Here is a 13,159-nt window from a genome sequence, read left to right on the forward strand (position 1 = left end):
TTTATGTTCAATTTACTCATTATTTCACGACATGTTGATAAATTTTTTTTTTTTTTCGTATTTTCTTTTCGTTCATGCTGATTTTTTTCGTAACGCCACTAAGGATGTTTTTATAGTCTGCGAACTTTACCATCCTGGGGTTTATATCTCATCAGCAGATCGGAGTGTGTCATGTTTTAAGGTCGGTTGAGGTTTAAATAAATAAATAAATAAATAACTTTGTAATTAAAATAAATACATGCAGCTAGTAGGGCCCGTTTCATCGCGAGTTACACCTTCGATTCAAATAGTGCATCTCTCTCTCTCTCTCTCTCTCTCTCTCTCTCTCTCTCTCTCTCTCCTCACTCTCTCTCTCTCTCTCTCACACACACACAGGATTATGTTTTTACATAATTTGTATTCACCCGGCATGAAAAACACCACCCATAATACAACCACTGCGGTGCTGAGTGATTATATAGCGCTAAAAACCTGTTGTAAGAATCAGTTCGCAAATAAACACATGACATCTTATTTACCAGCCAGCGGCTTCTTCAGAGAAAGAAATTGAGTAGTTATTAGACGTAGTTACAAAAGGTCAGCATAATACCCTTGCAAGGACAGATCTTACGGGAGATTGACGTTAAAGTATTTTATAATTGCATACAATGTTTTCAACTCTTCTGACATATGCCATCTTTTGAGTTCAGTAAGATCGACGTGACCAATGTTGACTTGCGCAAGGAATGGAAATCATGCAAGCGGCAATGAAAGGTTAAGGTGATGTTCGTGTTTGTTGCCGATTCAGTTTTATGATTGGTTTCGTATGAAGGTTTTTCCTCCCACTAGGAAGTTGGGTATTAACGAGGAATTAAAAACTTCGGTTTGCATAGTCACTTTCATATGTCTGTGTTCTTGTAGACGGGAAATACACATTGTTATTCCAAGAAATAAACTCCGGTGAAAGTTGGATATACCCAGCACATATGCGCATGTGCATACGCGCGCGCAAAGGTAGCACGGGTACGTGTTATGATATTTTTGTATTGTTTTAGTACATTGGGATCGGTGAATTTTTCACACTTTTCTGTTTTACATATCAAGTTGGAAAAGAAGTTAGCAGGACGCAATCTGGCAAAAAAAAAAAAAAAAAAAAAAGTGTTAATTTTTTTTATATATATATTTTTTTTTAGATTGGCGTTTTTTTTTTATAGACGTAGATAATGTGGGAGAACAAGGTCATCTTATTGCAGTTAATAGGATAACGATTTAAAAGGCATAATTGTAGTATTCTTCTTCAAGATCCCTCCTTACTTAATAATTTTGTTCCACGGCAAAACAAGAAAACAGTGAAATACTTATGTAAATATGAGTAGTACATAATGTGAAAGGAGAGAGAGAAAGTTTTTAAATTTTTTTCCGTTTGTGGGTGTATACATACTTTATGGTCATTACAATGCATAGGGACTTTTACCAGTGTAACTTGTTAGTGTAAAGGAAAAGCTAATGTGTAAAAGACCGAAAAAAAATGCTGAATACGGAATCTATCGAAAAATAGTCGAAAACAATTACTAATCCGAATTGCAAAAGGAATAAAGTTCAAAATTCAATATGACTGAATTTTTAAAATGCAGTGCAAGATTAAAGTTATTTATCACTGTGAATTTTGACATACGAATCCATAGAATAACGTATACGAAGGAAATCGGTCGAGTTGTTAAATGTCAAGAACGCTAGGAGTTACGAAGTCCATAATAAAACGTTGAAAACCTGAAAAGTTTTGTAGGAAAGACTTAAGTAGAACGTGAATTGTGAAATAGTACGCGCAGATCCCTTGGAGTTTTGACCCGGCGTTATTATTCAGCTGCTCTATATTAGGTGATTCCCTTTCTTGGTTTCATAATGTGGTTGAAGAAAGTTCATTCTACTTCACATTCACAGGTGCGCATTTTCTCGTTCATGTTCATAATTGAATATTTCGCGGTCACTTTCATTGCAACTTAGTTTCTGTTGACTTTCGCAAATACAAATTTTTTTTTTATTCACTCAGTCAAAACGTTATTTTATTACATTCACCTTCATAATTATTCATTGTCTGTCACCGTTCACAACTGGCGATTTTGCATTCACTTTCATAAATGCTGCTTGTATTCCTTTCACGTTCACAACTTGTGATTTTAAATTCACTCTCATAAATTCTCTCTGTATATATTTCTTTCACATTCATACTTGATATTTTACGTTCTTCTTAATAAAAGCTCATTGTATCATGTTCACTTTCACAGATCTGTATTTTCTATTCACCATTACTAAATTTATTCATCATCACTAAATTGCTTGCGTTGTTTTATTTATGCCACGACGATCCCATATAGCGAGATATTTCTCTAGTTCTCCAGTTGCGCGAAAGTCCGAAAGCTTAAAATATCTATCTAGCCTTATGAGGAGAAAGATTTAGTTGTAACCCTTAAGTGGCCTCTAAAACAAAATAGTCTCTAATCGATTCGCTAAAGAAACTTTTTTGCCGGTAGATTGATAATGCTTTATACGGTAACATCGCTGCATCTCCAGAATTGTAACACTAGAAGGGCAACTTTCTAAATCATAGTGATGCCTATTTACACACGTTTATATAATTATACATACTATTATACTATGTATTGCAGGGCTACGTTTCATTTTGTATTTTCAAGATGCTCAGTTAGCATTGTTGTATATAGTAAACTGTGAGTAGTATAAAATTTAAACCCATGCATTGAAATACATTTTATCCTTGTAAGATACAGAATAGCCAATGTTAATATTGGAAATGAAGCTTGTTATTATTATTTTCTCTCTCTCTCTCTCTCTCTCTCTCTCTCTCTCTCATCCTCTCCTCTCTCTCTCTCTCTCTCTCTCTCTCTCTCTCTCTCTCTCTCTCTCACAATTCGTTTTACGATGCCTTGTGGTAGCAGCAGGCTCAGCTCTCAAACTGGGTGAGCTGCGTTTGGGTTCAGGAGCCGGAGTGGGCGAGGAAATACGGGCGTGTTTTTCATAGGTTCATTATGTTGATTTTGTACCTTACTGATAATAGATCGACCGGCTGAAATCGGATTTGAGCGGAGAGAAATATTCGAGGCATGAGATGTAAAATACACTAACCAGTCGTCATCCATATTTGGATGTCTTGATGATATGTAGAAAGAATAAACAAAATCAAGGAAACATTTAGGGTTAGTGGTATAGCACTAAAACAGTTCAGTAATACCGAGTAAAATGTCGTGGTATCTCTTCCGGTTCCTGCTCATAACAATTGGTTTGTTTTTCAACGCGGATTCCAGAGGCTATTGTGGTGTTGATGTTACAATTACAATCGTTCACTTTTTTATCCACCTTCTTAGTCATTATATAATACATGTTTTGAGGAGATGTTAATTATTGCATTGTATTCAGCCGCGTGGGAAGTCATTATAGCACTTAATAATTGTGCATTGTATGAGTTTTAGATAAAGACGTCCACGAGAGAATGTTCCAGCTTATTTGTACTCTCGAGTCATTTGATGATGTTCTGTTTCTTTTGTCATTAATAAGTAAATTATCGGATGCATTGATTCGCGGTCATCTTCGCATTCATAGAAATGTTTATATTATTTAATTATTCTTCAGGTAATTTTTTCTAAGCGGGGTTTCTTAACACTTTTCTTGAGTAACCGACATTATTTATCACTATCCAATGCAGGTACTTTTGACAAGGTATAACCACTAGTTATACCATTCTTGGGCTATGAGATTATTACTTTTTTTTTTATGTTGTTAGTTTTGTAAGAATATTCTCTCTCTCTCTCTCTCTCAGCCTCTCTCTCTCTCTCCTCTCTCTCTCTCTCTCTCTCTCTCTCTCTCTCAACGTTACAATCTACCGTACCTTTTGACATAACCTATGACCGAACCTTCCTGTTTTATCACCTGTAGTGATTCTCAGTACTGTGTAACTGAGAGCTCTTGTCCTTTTTCCCAATGAGCAAAGTCTTTGGAAATCTTGTTTTCATTATATTTTATTCCTTAGCTCATCATCTGTCGAGTTTCATATTTCAGACGACGCATAGGTAGGTTGCAGTCGTGCATAATATCCGGGGCCAGCTGGTGGGTCTTTGCCCGCACCGAATTGTTTTAATGGAGATTTCATATGATTTTCGTTGCTCTCGTTAGCCAGTAAAAGCCCCTACCGTAAAGGGAACCATAGTTTTAATTATGATTTGTGTTTTACCTAGTTGTTGAGTAATAACATCAGAAGAGCGGCATCCATCTTGTCTTTGGTTATGCGCTAGTGATATTTGGCACTGATTTGACGTCATTTATTTTCCACCGAAATGAATATTAATCAAGAAAATACTATCCTCAGTTTCTAAATATTATGGAGTTTACCATCACCTATAATTTCTCTGAAACGTTCATTACTAAAGGCATTCATATATAATGTGCTAGCGCAAGACAACTAGGTGCGTTTCAAACCCAGACGGTTTTGTACTAGAATTGACGTCAACAGTTTCGGTGTGACTATTTTGATGGGATTTAAACCTCCGAATTGCTCTATGCAGAATTTCTTTCGCTCCCAGTCTGGTGCTGCGTAACTAGGAAGACTGTTACGCTAATTATATATTATAAATATATTTTTTCTTTTACAAAGGTTCGAAAATAGTTCAAGATAAGTTTCTTCGCTTCAATGATTGAGTGGCTTCTATTCGCGAATAGGTCATATTAAATGAGAGATTATATTTTGATGATCCATGTGCTGGAAGAAATTAGCGCCATTGGATTCCAGACGTAGGTCTTTTAGTTAGGCGCTGAAGAGTGACTGCAACGGCGTTCTTGTAATGAGTAAGCCTTCTCAGCGTATAGTACGATGTTTTGTCGAGAAAAAATTGAATTGATTCAGGTGTTAATCTAACATTAAAAGAAATATGCGGTAATAGTTGATATGTGCGGTGGTATAAAGTTCATTGCGTCCTTAACAAGTATTCAAGACCATTCATATCGAATTATTCTCCAGCAGGAGTTCGGTAATTTGACTTGAACTGGGAATTTTGAATTACTGTTGGACGCAGTTTCTGCTGCAAGTGTAATACGGTTCGATTTTACCGTAGATTTTTATGTGACGTTCACCGTTTTCCCCCTGATTTGCAAAAGCTTTGTTGTGCAATTCGAAATTATGAATGATAACAGAGGGTAATCGGCAAGGATTTGATGATGGTCACATTTAAGGAGGTGTTCGGATAATTTCACACTAGCGGTTCATATTAAAAGGGGGTGGTTATAGGGGTGTATATATAATATATTATATATATATCAATATATATAGATATATATATATAATATATATATATATATATATATATATATATGTGTGTGTGTGTGTGTGTTAATTAGTCAATTTATTTATTTATCACACATAATGATACCTCTCAAACTTGGTGTTGTTTTTATTTATTTATTTATAGTATATAACCTTATAACGCTTTCAGATTATCAGTGGTTCTTAATTAATGTTGTTGGTAGTTGAGACTTCTCTTTGAAGTCCTAAATTTTTCTTTTTTCTTTAGGTAGAAGCAAAATGCTCGAGGATGATGATACAAGGCGAATTTGAGGATTTTTTATAAGGAGGCTTTGAGTTCCCCCCTTGAAAGAGGGGGTCGAATTCGCCCCCTTATCAAAAGGAAATCCTATGGGAACCAAAACTTTGATCTTATCTGACTTGTGCAATTTTGCTCGACCATGTTGCTTTCCCCCCTCCCTATTTCTTTCTTAATCTCTCATAAGTTTTCGCCAGTAAGGGTAATTTGGGTTTTGCCTCCCTCTTATTCACTTCTCTCTTATAGATCTCATTTGTGCCTCATTTCTCTTCGTCCTTTCCCATTCTATCTTATTTCCCACTTACCTTTTTTATCCCCTCTCCCTCTCCCTCTCGTAACTTATCGTTTATCTCTGTTCTTCCCTACCACCTCTCTCTCTCTCTCTCTCTCTCTCTCTCTCTCTCTCTCTCTCTCTCTCTCTCTCTCTCTCTCTCTCTCTCACGTTCCTTTCCTTCGGTCATTCGTTTCCTGTATTTCATGGCGTCTTCTCTAGAGGAATCATCATTGCCAGTGGTAAGGACAAGGACAAAACCATTAGCAAAACCGATGTAATTATGCTTCTTAGGGAATGCTTGGTATTGGTGTAACCTTGTGTTGCCAGGCTTGAATTAGGCTGTCGGCTTTCATCTGTTTGTCTTTATAACCATTGTATTAAAACCATGTGTTCTTTTAGTCGAAGATGAAATTTTATTTTTTTTTTTTTTTTTATTTTTTAATATTGGCATATTTTGTAGTTGTGTCAAAAGATGCACTGTTTCAGCTGTGTAAAAAAAATAGTAAAATCAGAATATAAGTGAATCAGAAATTAGGGTAACGTAGATGATACTATACATATAATCGTCAGCACCGCCTACAGAGGCCATATAGTAGGTTTCACCTAGCATATACCCACGCATTAAACTCCGTCAATCAACATTAAACCCCACAATGAACGCATCCTAACAAACAACAGAATTGGGTCTCGTGGCGTACGAAGCGCGTGGCCTTCTCTCTCAGATTCACCGGTGTTTTGTTTTAGTCACACGTCGTCACTGTGTGTGCCATGTGCCGGCAGAATGCCCTGTTTTTGAGTCACTGAATGCCGTGTCATGCGTCATTCGACGTGTATCTCGTCCTATACAGAGACTGACGTACTTCATGATCGGTTGGCGTTCGTTATTTCAGGGTTTTTTCCAGACGTTGCCGTGGTAGGTCTTGTAAGGTTCCGAGAAGTACAAGGTTATCTTGTCTCATTTTGCAGTTATTTGGACATATTGTTGCGTTTCTCAAATTATGTCTTCACATATATATGTGTAACAATGTTCTTGGGTTGGTTATTTGCATGTAGAAGTAGCCAATATCGCTTAGGAGTAATCATCTTCCCTTGGTTAAGTGCAACAATATCTTGAAATAATTGTCTTCACTCGAATGTGTATCTTTGACTAATAAATTTATTGAATTATTTATTACTCTTCCCTTGGTTAAGTGCAACAATATCTTGAAATAATTATCTTCACTCGAATGTGTATCTTTGACTAATAAATTTATTGAATTATCTATTTATTCATGTAATTATTAATTTATTTATTGGACTAAGCCTCTAATGGGAAATCCTCTTTTCATTTCAGGTACGTGTGTGCGTTAGAGCACGACTTGCAGAATATACTAGCGTCTCCATTGTAAGTAGAGGCGAATTCTATTACTTGAGCATCATTTAGTCACAGCATTGCAATTCAATCGTTGTCTGTTAAGCTTGATTGATCGAATTCAAATCGCGGCCGAAATCGGAATATCTTCATTTCTTTCTTCATCTGGTTCTAGGCTAAGTAGTTTGGAAGTAAAAAAAATAATGTATTAAAAATTAAATTAGCGTTGGGATTGTCGCTTTATCCTAATGCCAGTGGAAATGGCAAATGGAAAGATGATTTTTTAATTTTTTTTTTTTTTAATCAGACACTCTGCCCTCATTTATTGATTGTTTGGATGTCATCCGTGTTGCATGGTATTGCAGCATCCCTTCGGTCTTATAAGTCGGATTGATGGGTGCCACACGGGATGACATCGTCAGTTGCATTGCACTCGGGACCTTTCAGAAGGAAATTGATGCCCTGTTTTTTCTGTTTATTTGATGGGCGTCGAAAAGGATAAGAGGCCCTACATGCGCTGACAAATTCTCTCTCTCTCTCTCTCTCCTCCTCATCCTCTCTCTCTCTCTCTCTCTCGTCTCTCTCTCTCTCTAAATCATCATTTATCTATATATATAATATATATATATATATATAATATATATATATATATATATATATATATATATATATATATATATATAAAGAGAGAGAAAACATAACTTTGTAAAAGGTAACAAACGTTTAGGTAGTCGCCATAAAATGCGTATGTATATTTGACAACATCAAAATGTCAGTTAAGAAAATTTTTATCTTTTAATGTAGTAAGAACTAATATATTCATTATTACTTTATAGAGCAGCCCACATCCCTCAAACCTACCTACCTACCTACCTACTCTCGGCTTTCCGTTCCAGCGCTGAATGATCTCGTAGGTCCCAGTGCTTGGCCTTGGGCCTGAACACTGTATTCCATTCCAGCGCTCTATTTTGTCGGTGCTTGAAAGTCTTCACAAATTTCCTGATATTTTTTTGGTTGTGGTGGGGGGGTGGGGGATAAACTTCATGTCTTTCGTTTTCGATTCGGAATTGTCACTGTGATGACTGACATAGGGATGCTGACGAAGTTGCTTGAGGGATTACTTAATTTGTTTACGGCCTGGCTCCCTCCTACAGCTCTCTCTCTCTCTCTCTCTTCTCTCTCTCTCTCTCTCTCTCTCTCTCTAAGTGGACTTGGGGCGAGAGAAAGAGGGAGAAGAGGAAAAAAAAATTACTTATTTTTAGCCGTTTGGGAGCGCATACACATTGGGAGCCTACTCCTGCCTATTGATTAGTGATGTATTGATGCATAGGGTCAAGGTCTCGCCCCCTCCCCCTTCCCCCTCCCCCTCCTCCTCTGCTGCTGCTCCCGCTTCTCTCTCTCTCTCTCTCTCTCTCTCTCTCTCTCTCTCTCTCTCTCTCTCTCTGTGAAAGCTTTGCTCCTGTGAATGGAATAAGTAATCTGGACGCCGACGCCACAAATAAAAAAATGTTCAGGGTGATTGCGAGAGCTAGTGAGATTTTTTCTGTGTCCCAGTGTGCTCCCAAGTATTTTTATATTAGCGGACTTTATGATGCAGTCATTTGGCATATTTTATATTCGGATTATATTGGAACCTGTTGTGGCGTTCCTAAATTATGTGCATTTCGGCGTTCGTGCCGGCCCAAGGACGCAGGTAGTGTGATGATGACTTGGAGCGTCGTACTAGTGCGCTGGTATTAGTGTATCCTTGCATTAGTTTTTTTTTATTTTATTTTGTATTTATTTTTTTCACCTTGGATTTGGAGCTGTGTACTGTCCTCTGAGTTTTGCCGAGAACCTCTTAGCGGTATCCTGCCCTGATCTCTTCTGAGAGTTTTATTGGCATGTACAATAATGTCTGCTTATGGCAGAGCATTCTCCACTGATATTTATTATAACATTAAGTGCCGGTATCTTTTCTAAACATTACATTCCTCTCAGATGTTCCTTTTGTTTATTTTTCTTCACAAAATATCGGGTAACGGGAATATATCCTTTTTAGTTGATTATGCTGAATTGAATGTCTGTGACCAAGCAATATTAAGCACTTAGTTGTAATCTCGAGTTCACCTGGGAAGTAAGGTTGCTGTAATCCAAGTTACCATTTCTTCAGTTTGCGTGTTTTTCTTGTGGGGGGGGGGGGGGGGAGAGAGAGAGAGAGAGAGAGAGAGAGAGATAGAGAGAGAGAGAGAGAGGAGAGAGAGCCTTGCAACTTTTCATCGTGGGCGTGATTCGTTAATGGAAGGGGTGCTGGATGATTTCGAGCATTAAGGAGTCCTCCAGAGGAATATGGCTCTCCAGACTTGGAATGAGCACCTTGAAAAGGACATCGATTGACAATGGGGTGCCTTCACGAAGATAAATATCGGCTTATTGATCAGCCTTTGTGTTTGAGACGGCGCGCTCGTTCTCTTCATTATATCTATGGGGAAGGGGAGAGGTTCTTTTTGCTTTTATCTGCTCGCATTGAATGTCTTTGGGGCATTGCACTACCGCACTTAATATGCAAGCATGAAACTCTCGATGGCTAGCCAGCCAGCTCTCTCTCTCTCTCTCTCTCTCTCTCTCTCTCTCTCTCTCTCTCTCTCTCTCTCTCTCTCTCTCTCTGGAGTTGTCAATCACGCAATGAATGTACAACATGTAGTGAGTGGTCCGTTCCTTGACCTTGTTGTTAACTAACTGCCGCTCTGCTGGAGGACTTACACTATTTTTTTGGCTTACGGTGTCATTGGTATTTTCTGGAAACGAAGTAATTGTGTATTTTTATGTTTATGAATATATAGAAAATGTCCCGGTGATTTTGTTTGCCTTACTGGCAAATTCTTTGTTTTAATACAGAAATTTTACTGAAAAATCCGTTTAGTGGATGCTTCCTTTGCGCGCCCTTTTTTTAATTTTTTATACAACATTTGATTAAATCGGTTGCAACATGTCTTAAGAAGCTAGGTAAAAAAAAAATGGACGACCATGTCGAAATGAACTTATTCGTATCTTAAACAGACAAGAGACGAATAATATATTTGACCACCTTTAATTGCTAGGCTCAGATGTGACTGTATTTTTTGCGTATTATTTGTTTAATATCTATATTCCCGTCCGCACCTCAAGATGATTTTTTCCCAGAGATATCAGTGTATTTCACCGTGTTTCTTCTGCGGTCTTACTGTGCTAAGAAGCATGCTCATCAAGTGCTTAAGTGGCCAAGACTTTGGACATTACGATTCAAGAAGATTGTGTTTGATATTATGCTTCACCGCAAAAACCCCAGCCACTCACGCTAGTCTATAATTTCACTCTAAAAGGATACGAGTAAAGACAGCTCTGCTGTGATCATTTTCCTGGCATGACAATACGCGATAAATTGAATGGTAATTCTCCATTATGCTCCACAGAGCGACGGAGTGAGTTATTGAAATACGTATCGTCTTTAAGGAGCGGAAGTAGTTCTTAAGAAAAAAATAAAAAAAAAAAAAAAAGTATGAAGAATAGGCAATTACGGTGCCACGCATGCTGCTGCTGCTGTTTTTACGTTTTGGAAGATTGAGCAAACAGTTATTTTCTGCGTCCCAAATCTTTTCGAGAGACTTAAAAGTCTACTTTCTATTATCGAAAGCTTGTAGGTGGATTTACAAGGCCCCTAAATTTGGCTGGGTGCTTATGTACGTACGATTATGTCATCATCAGTTGTTATAGCTGTGAATTGCTGTCCGATCAAGCTTTCGGTGATATGGCGCGCGCACGCACACACACACACACACACACACACACACACACACACACACACACACACACACACACACACACACACAAAACTAAAAATGCGACGCATTTAATGGTTACTGTGTACGAGTATCCCGTAAGGAACTATAGTTCGACAGATCTAAACTGATAGATTGTTTTCGTCTTTGGGTAAATACCCTGCTGCCACATTTACCAGTATCCAGTTTTAAATACCTTACTTTATAACACATGAATCAATAAATCGGTAGTTTAAAGTTTTTAGCATGTTTTGCTGGACTTAAGCGTTCACATATTGTGATTATAATTTTATTTGTAAATAAAATGAGAAATCGCATTTATAAACGTGACAGCTGTTTCAAAACACGTTGCCACTTATCCTGTTACCTTTGACAGGAGATATGCAGGTGGGCCAAGCCTATTAAACCATAAAGTTTCAAGGAATTATCTCTTAAGCTCCCCTTTGTATAAATAAGCCCCACCGCCCGGTCTAGCTGAGAACTCTAGCGCCAAAAGGAATGACTTCTTGCTTGAAGAATAGTCAGTAGGAAAATGAATTCATTCCTACAGAAAAGAAAGCACGCAGTGAAACGGGCAAATGCAGTTAAGCATTCCGAAAACTTGCAAACAGGTGATGCTGCAAAGGATAGCTGTTATTAAAGTAAGATCATCTGACGACGAAGATTCTTCGTAATGTACATTTTGTATAGAATCATATTATTACAATTCTTGCAATAATTATTGTAAATAATGAATGAGTTTATGTGCAACAACCTTATAAAAACTAAAAATTGTTACACGCATTAGACCGTGAGTGAAAAAGGAAATGAAATTCAAGTAAATCATAACTTGATGAATTAGAATGAAGGGGAAACCTAAAATGAAGAGCAATGAAATCCAAAATATTACAAAGGTGTTTAGGAAATGGATAGTATGGCAGACGGAAAATTCAAATAATAAAAAAGGATAAATAGAAGAAGTTATCTACTGGCTAGATTATAAGAAAATGTCATGAGACATACATACTGAATGGCAATTGCCGATTTTTATTACTTTTAATGAAAAACATCATCATATGAAATATGCAAAATATAAGGGTTATAAGTAAGTCATAACAAATATAAGAATAAATAGTCTCAAAAGTAATAACCAAATGGAATAGGGATCGAGTTTACGGATTAGGATTTATACGATCAGTTTCATTAGGTGCTGTCCCAAATATTGCCTCGTTGGGAGATGGCTGAGGACTTAAGAAGGGAACGATTTAAAGGTTAAGAGAGAACTGGCAACAGGGTTTTTCTCAAGGAAGTAAACAATCTATCAGTTTAGATCTGTCTGACTATAATTCTTGAAATTAAATATCAAAAGGATTATATTATTTCATAGGATCATTATACCTGTTCGCAGATGTATTATCTTATGCTAGCTTCATTTATCCTACAAATTTTTGTCTGTCCGTCGTTTGTTGTGTCTGCGCCTGAGAATTAAATCTCCCTTTTTTGTTATGCACGCATTTTTAGCATCACGGTACGGCAAGATACTTTGTTGGTCTGGCCAGTTTAAACATTGATGTCTGTAATGTAGTTAACATTTTTGCTAGGAACCTTACAGGTTTTTCGTCGTTTTCCTGTTAAATTTTTGTAATTATTTATTTTCTTAATCGGACCCTTGAAATATTATTATTTCCGTTATTTTAACCAAAAGAGCCTGTGCACGGTGTCAGCGCTGTGCGTATTTAAGGATAAGAAATAATGTTTGGCTTGCCATAGACGAGTTGAGCCCCTCAGTGGCGTGGTTGGTTTGGTATTTGCTTCCCACCTCGGTGGTCGCGGTCTCGATTCTCGGCCATTCCACTGAGGAGTGAGAGATGTGTATTTTTGGTGATAGAAGTTCACTCTCGACGTGGGTCGGAAGTCACGTAAAGCCGTTGGTCCCGTTGCTGAATAACCACTGGTTCCATGCAACGTAAAAACACCATACAAACAAAACATAGACGAGTTGGGAGGTCTAAATCCAACCATAAGTAATAGGCCTACCTAGAAATAAGTTTAGATTAAATTTGCGAAATTGCAGGTTAGTCACATAACAAAACTTAAATGTTGAATATCAAGCTTTTGGATTAATTCACCTGTCGAAGGTGAATTATTTGTAAGATCAAGTCAACACTGACGG

The 13,159-nt window shown here is 37.4% G+C and overlaps 1 protein-coding gene across 1 annotated transcript in view; it reads left to right on the top strand.

Moving 5' to 3' along the window:
* Window positions 1-13,159, top strand: part of LOC135227074 (serine/threonine-protein phosphatase 4 regulatory subunit 1-like) — a 426,035-nt gene that overhangs the window by 334,507 nt on the left and 78,369 nt on the right. Inside the window, 1 exon segment of the mRNA XM_064266904.1 lies at window positions 7,193-7,243. Within this exon segment, the coding sequence (XP_064122974.1) occupies window positions 7,193-7,243 (51 nt within the window).

This window comes from Macrobrachium nipponense, chromosome 15, assembly GCF_015104395.2.
Source record: "Macrobrachium nipponense isolate FS-2020 chromosome 15, ASM1510439v2, whole genome shotgun sequence".
In the NCBI taxonomy this organism is placed as follows: Eukaryota; Metazoa; Arthropoda; class Malacostraca; order Decapoda; family Palaemonidae; genus Macrobrachium; species Macrobrachium nipponense.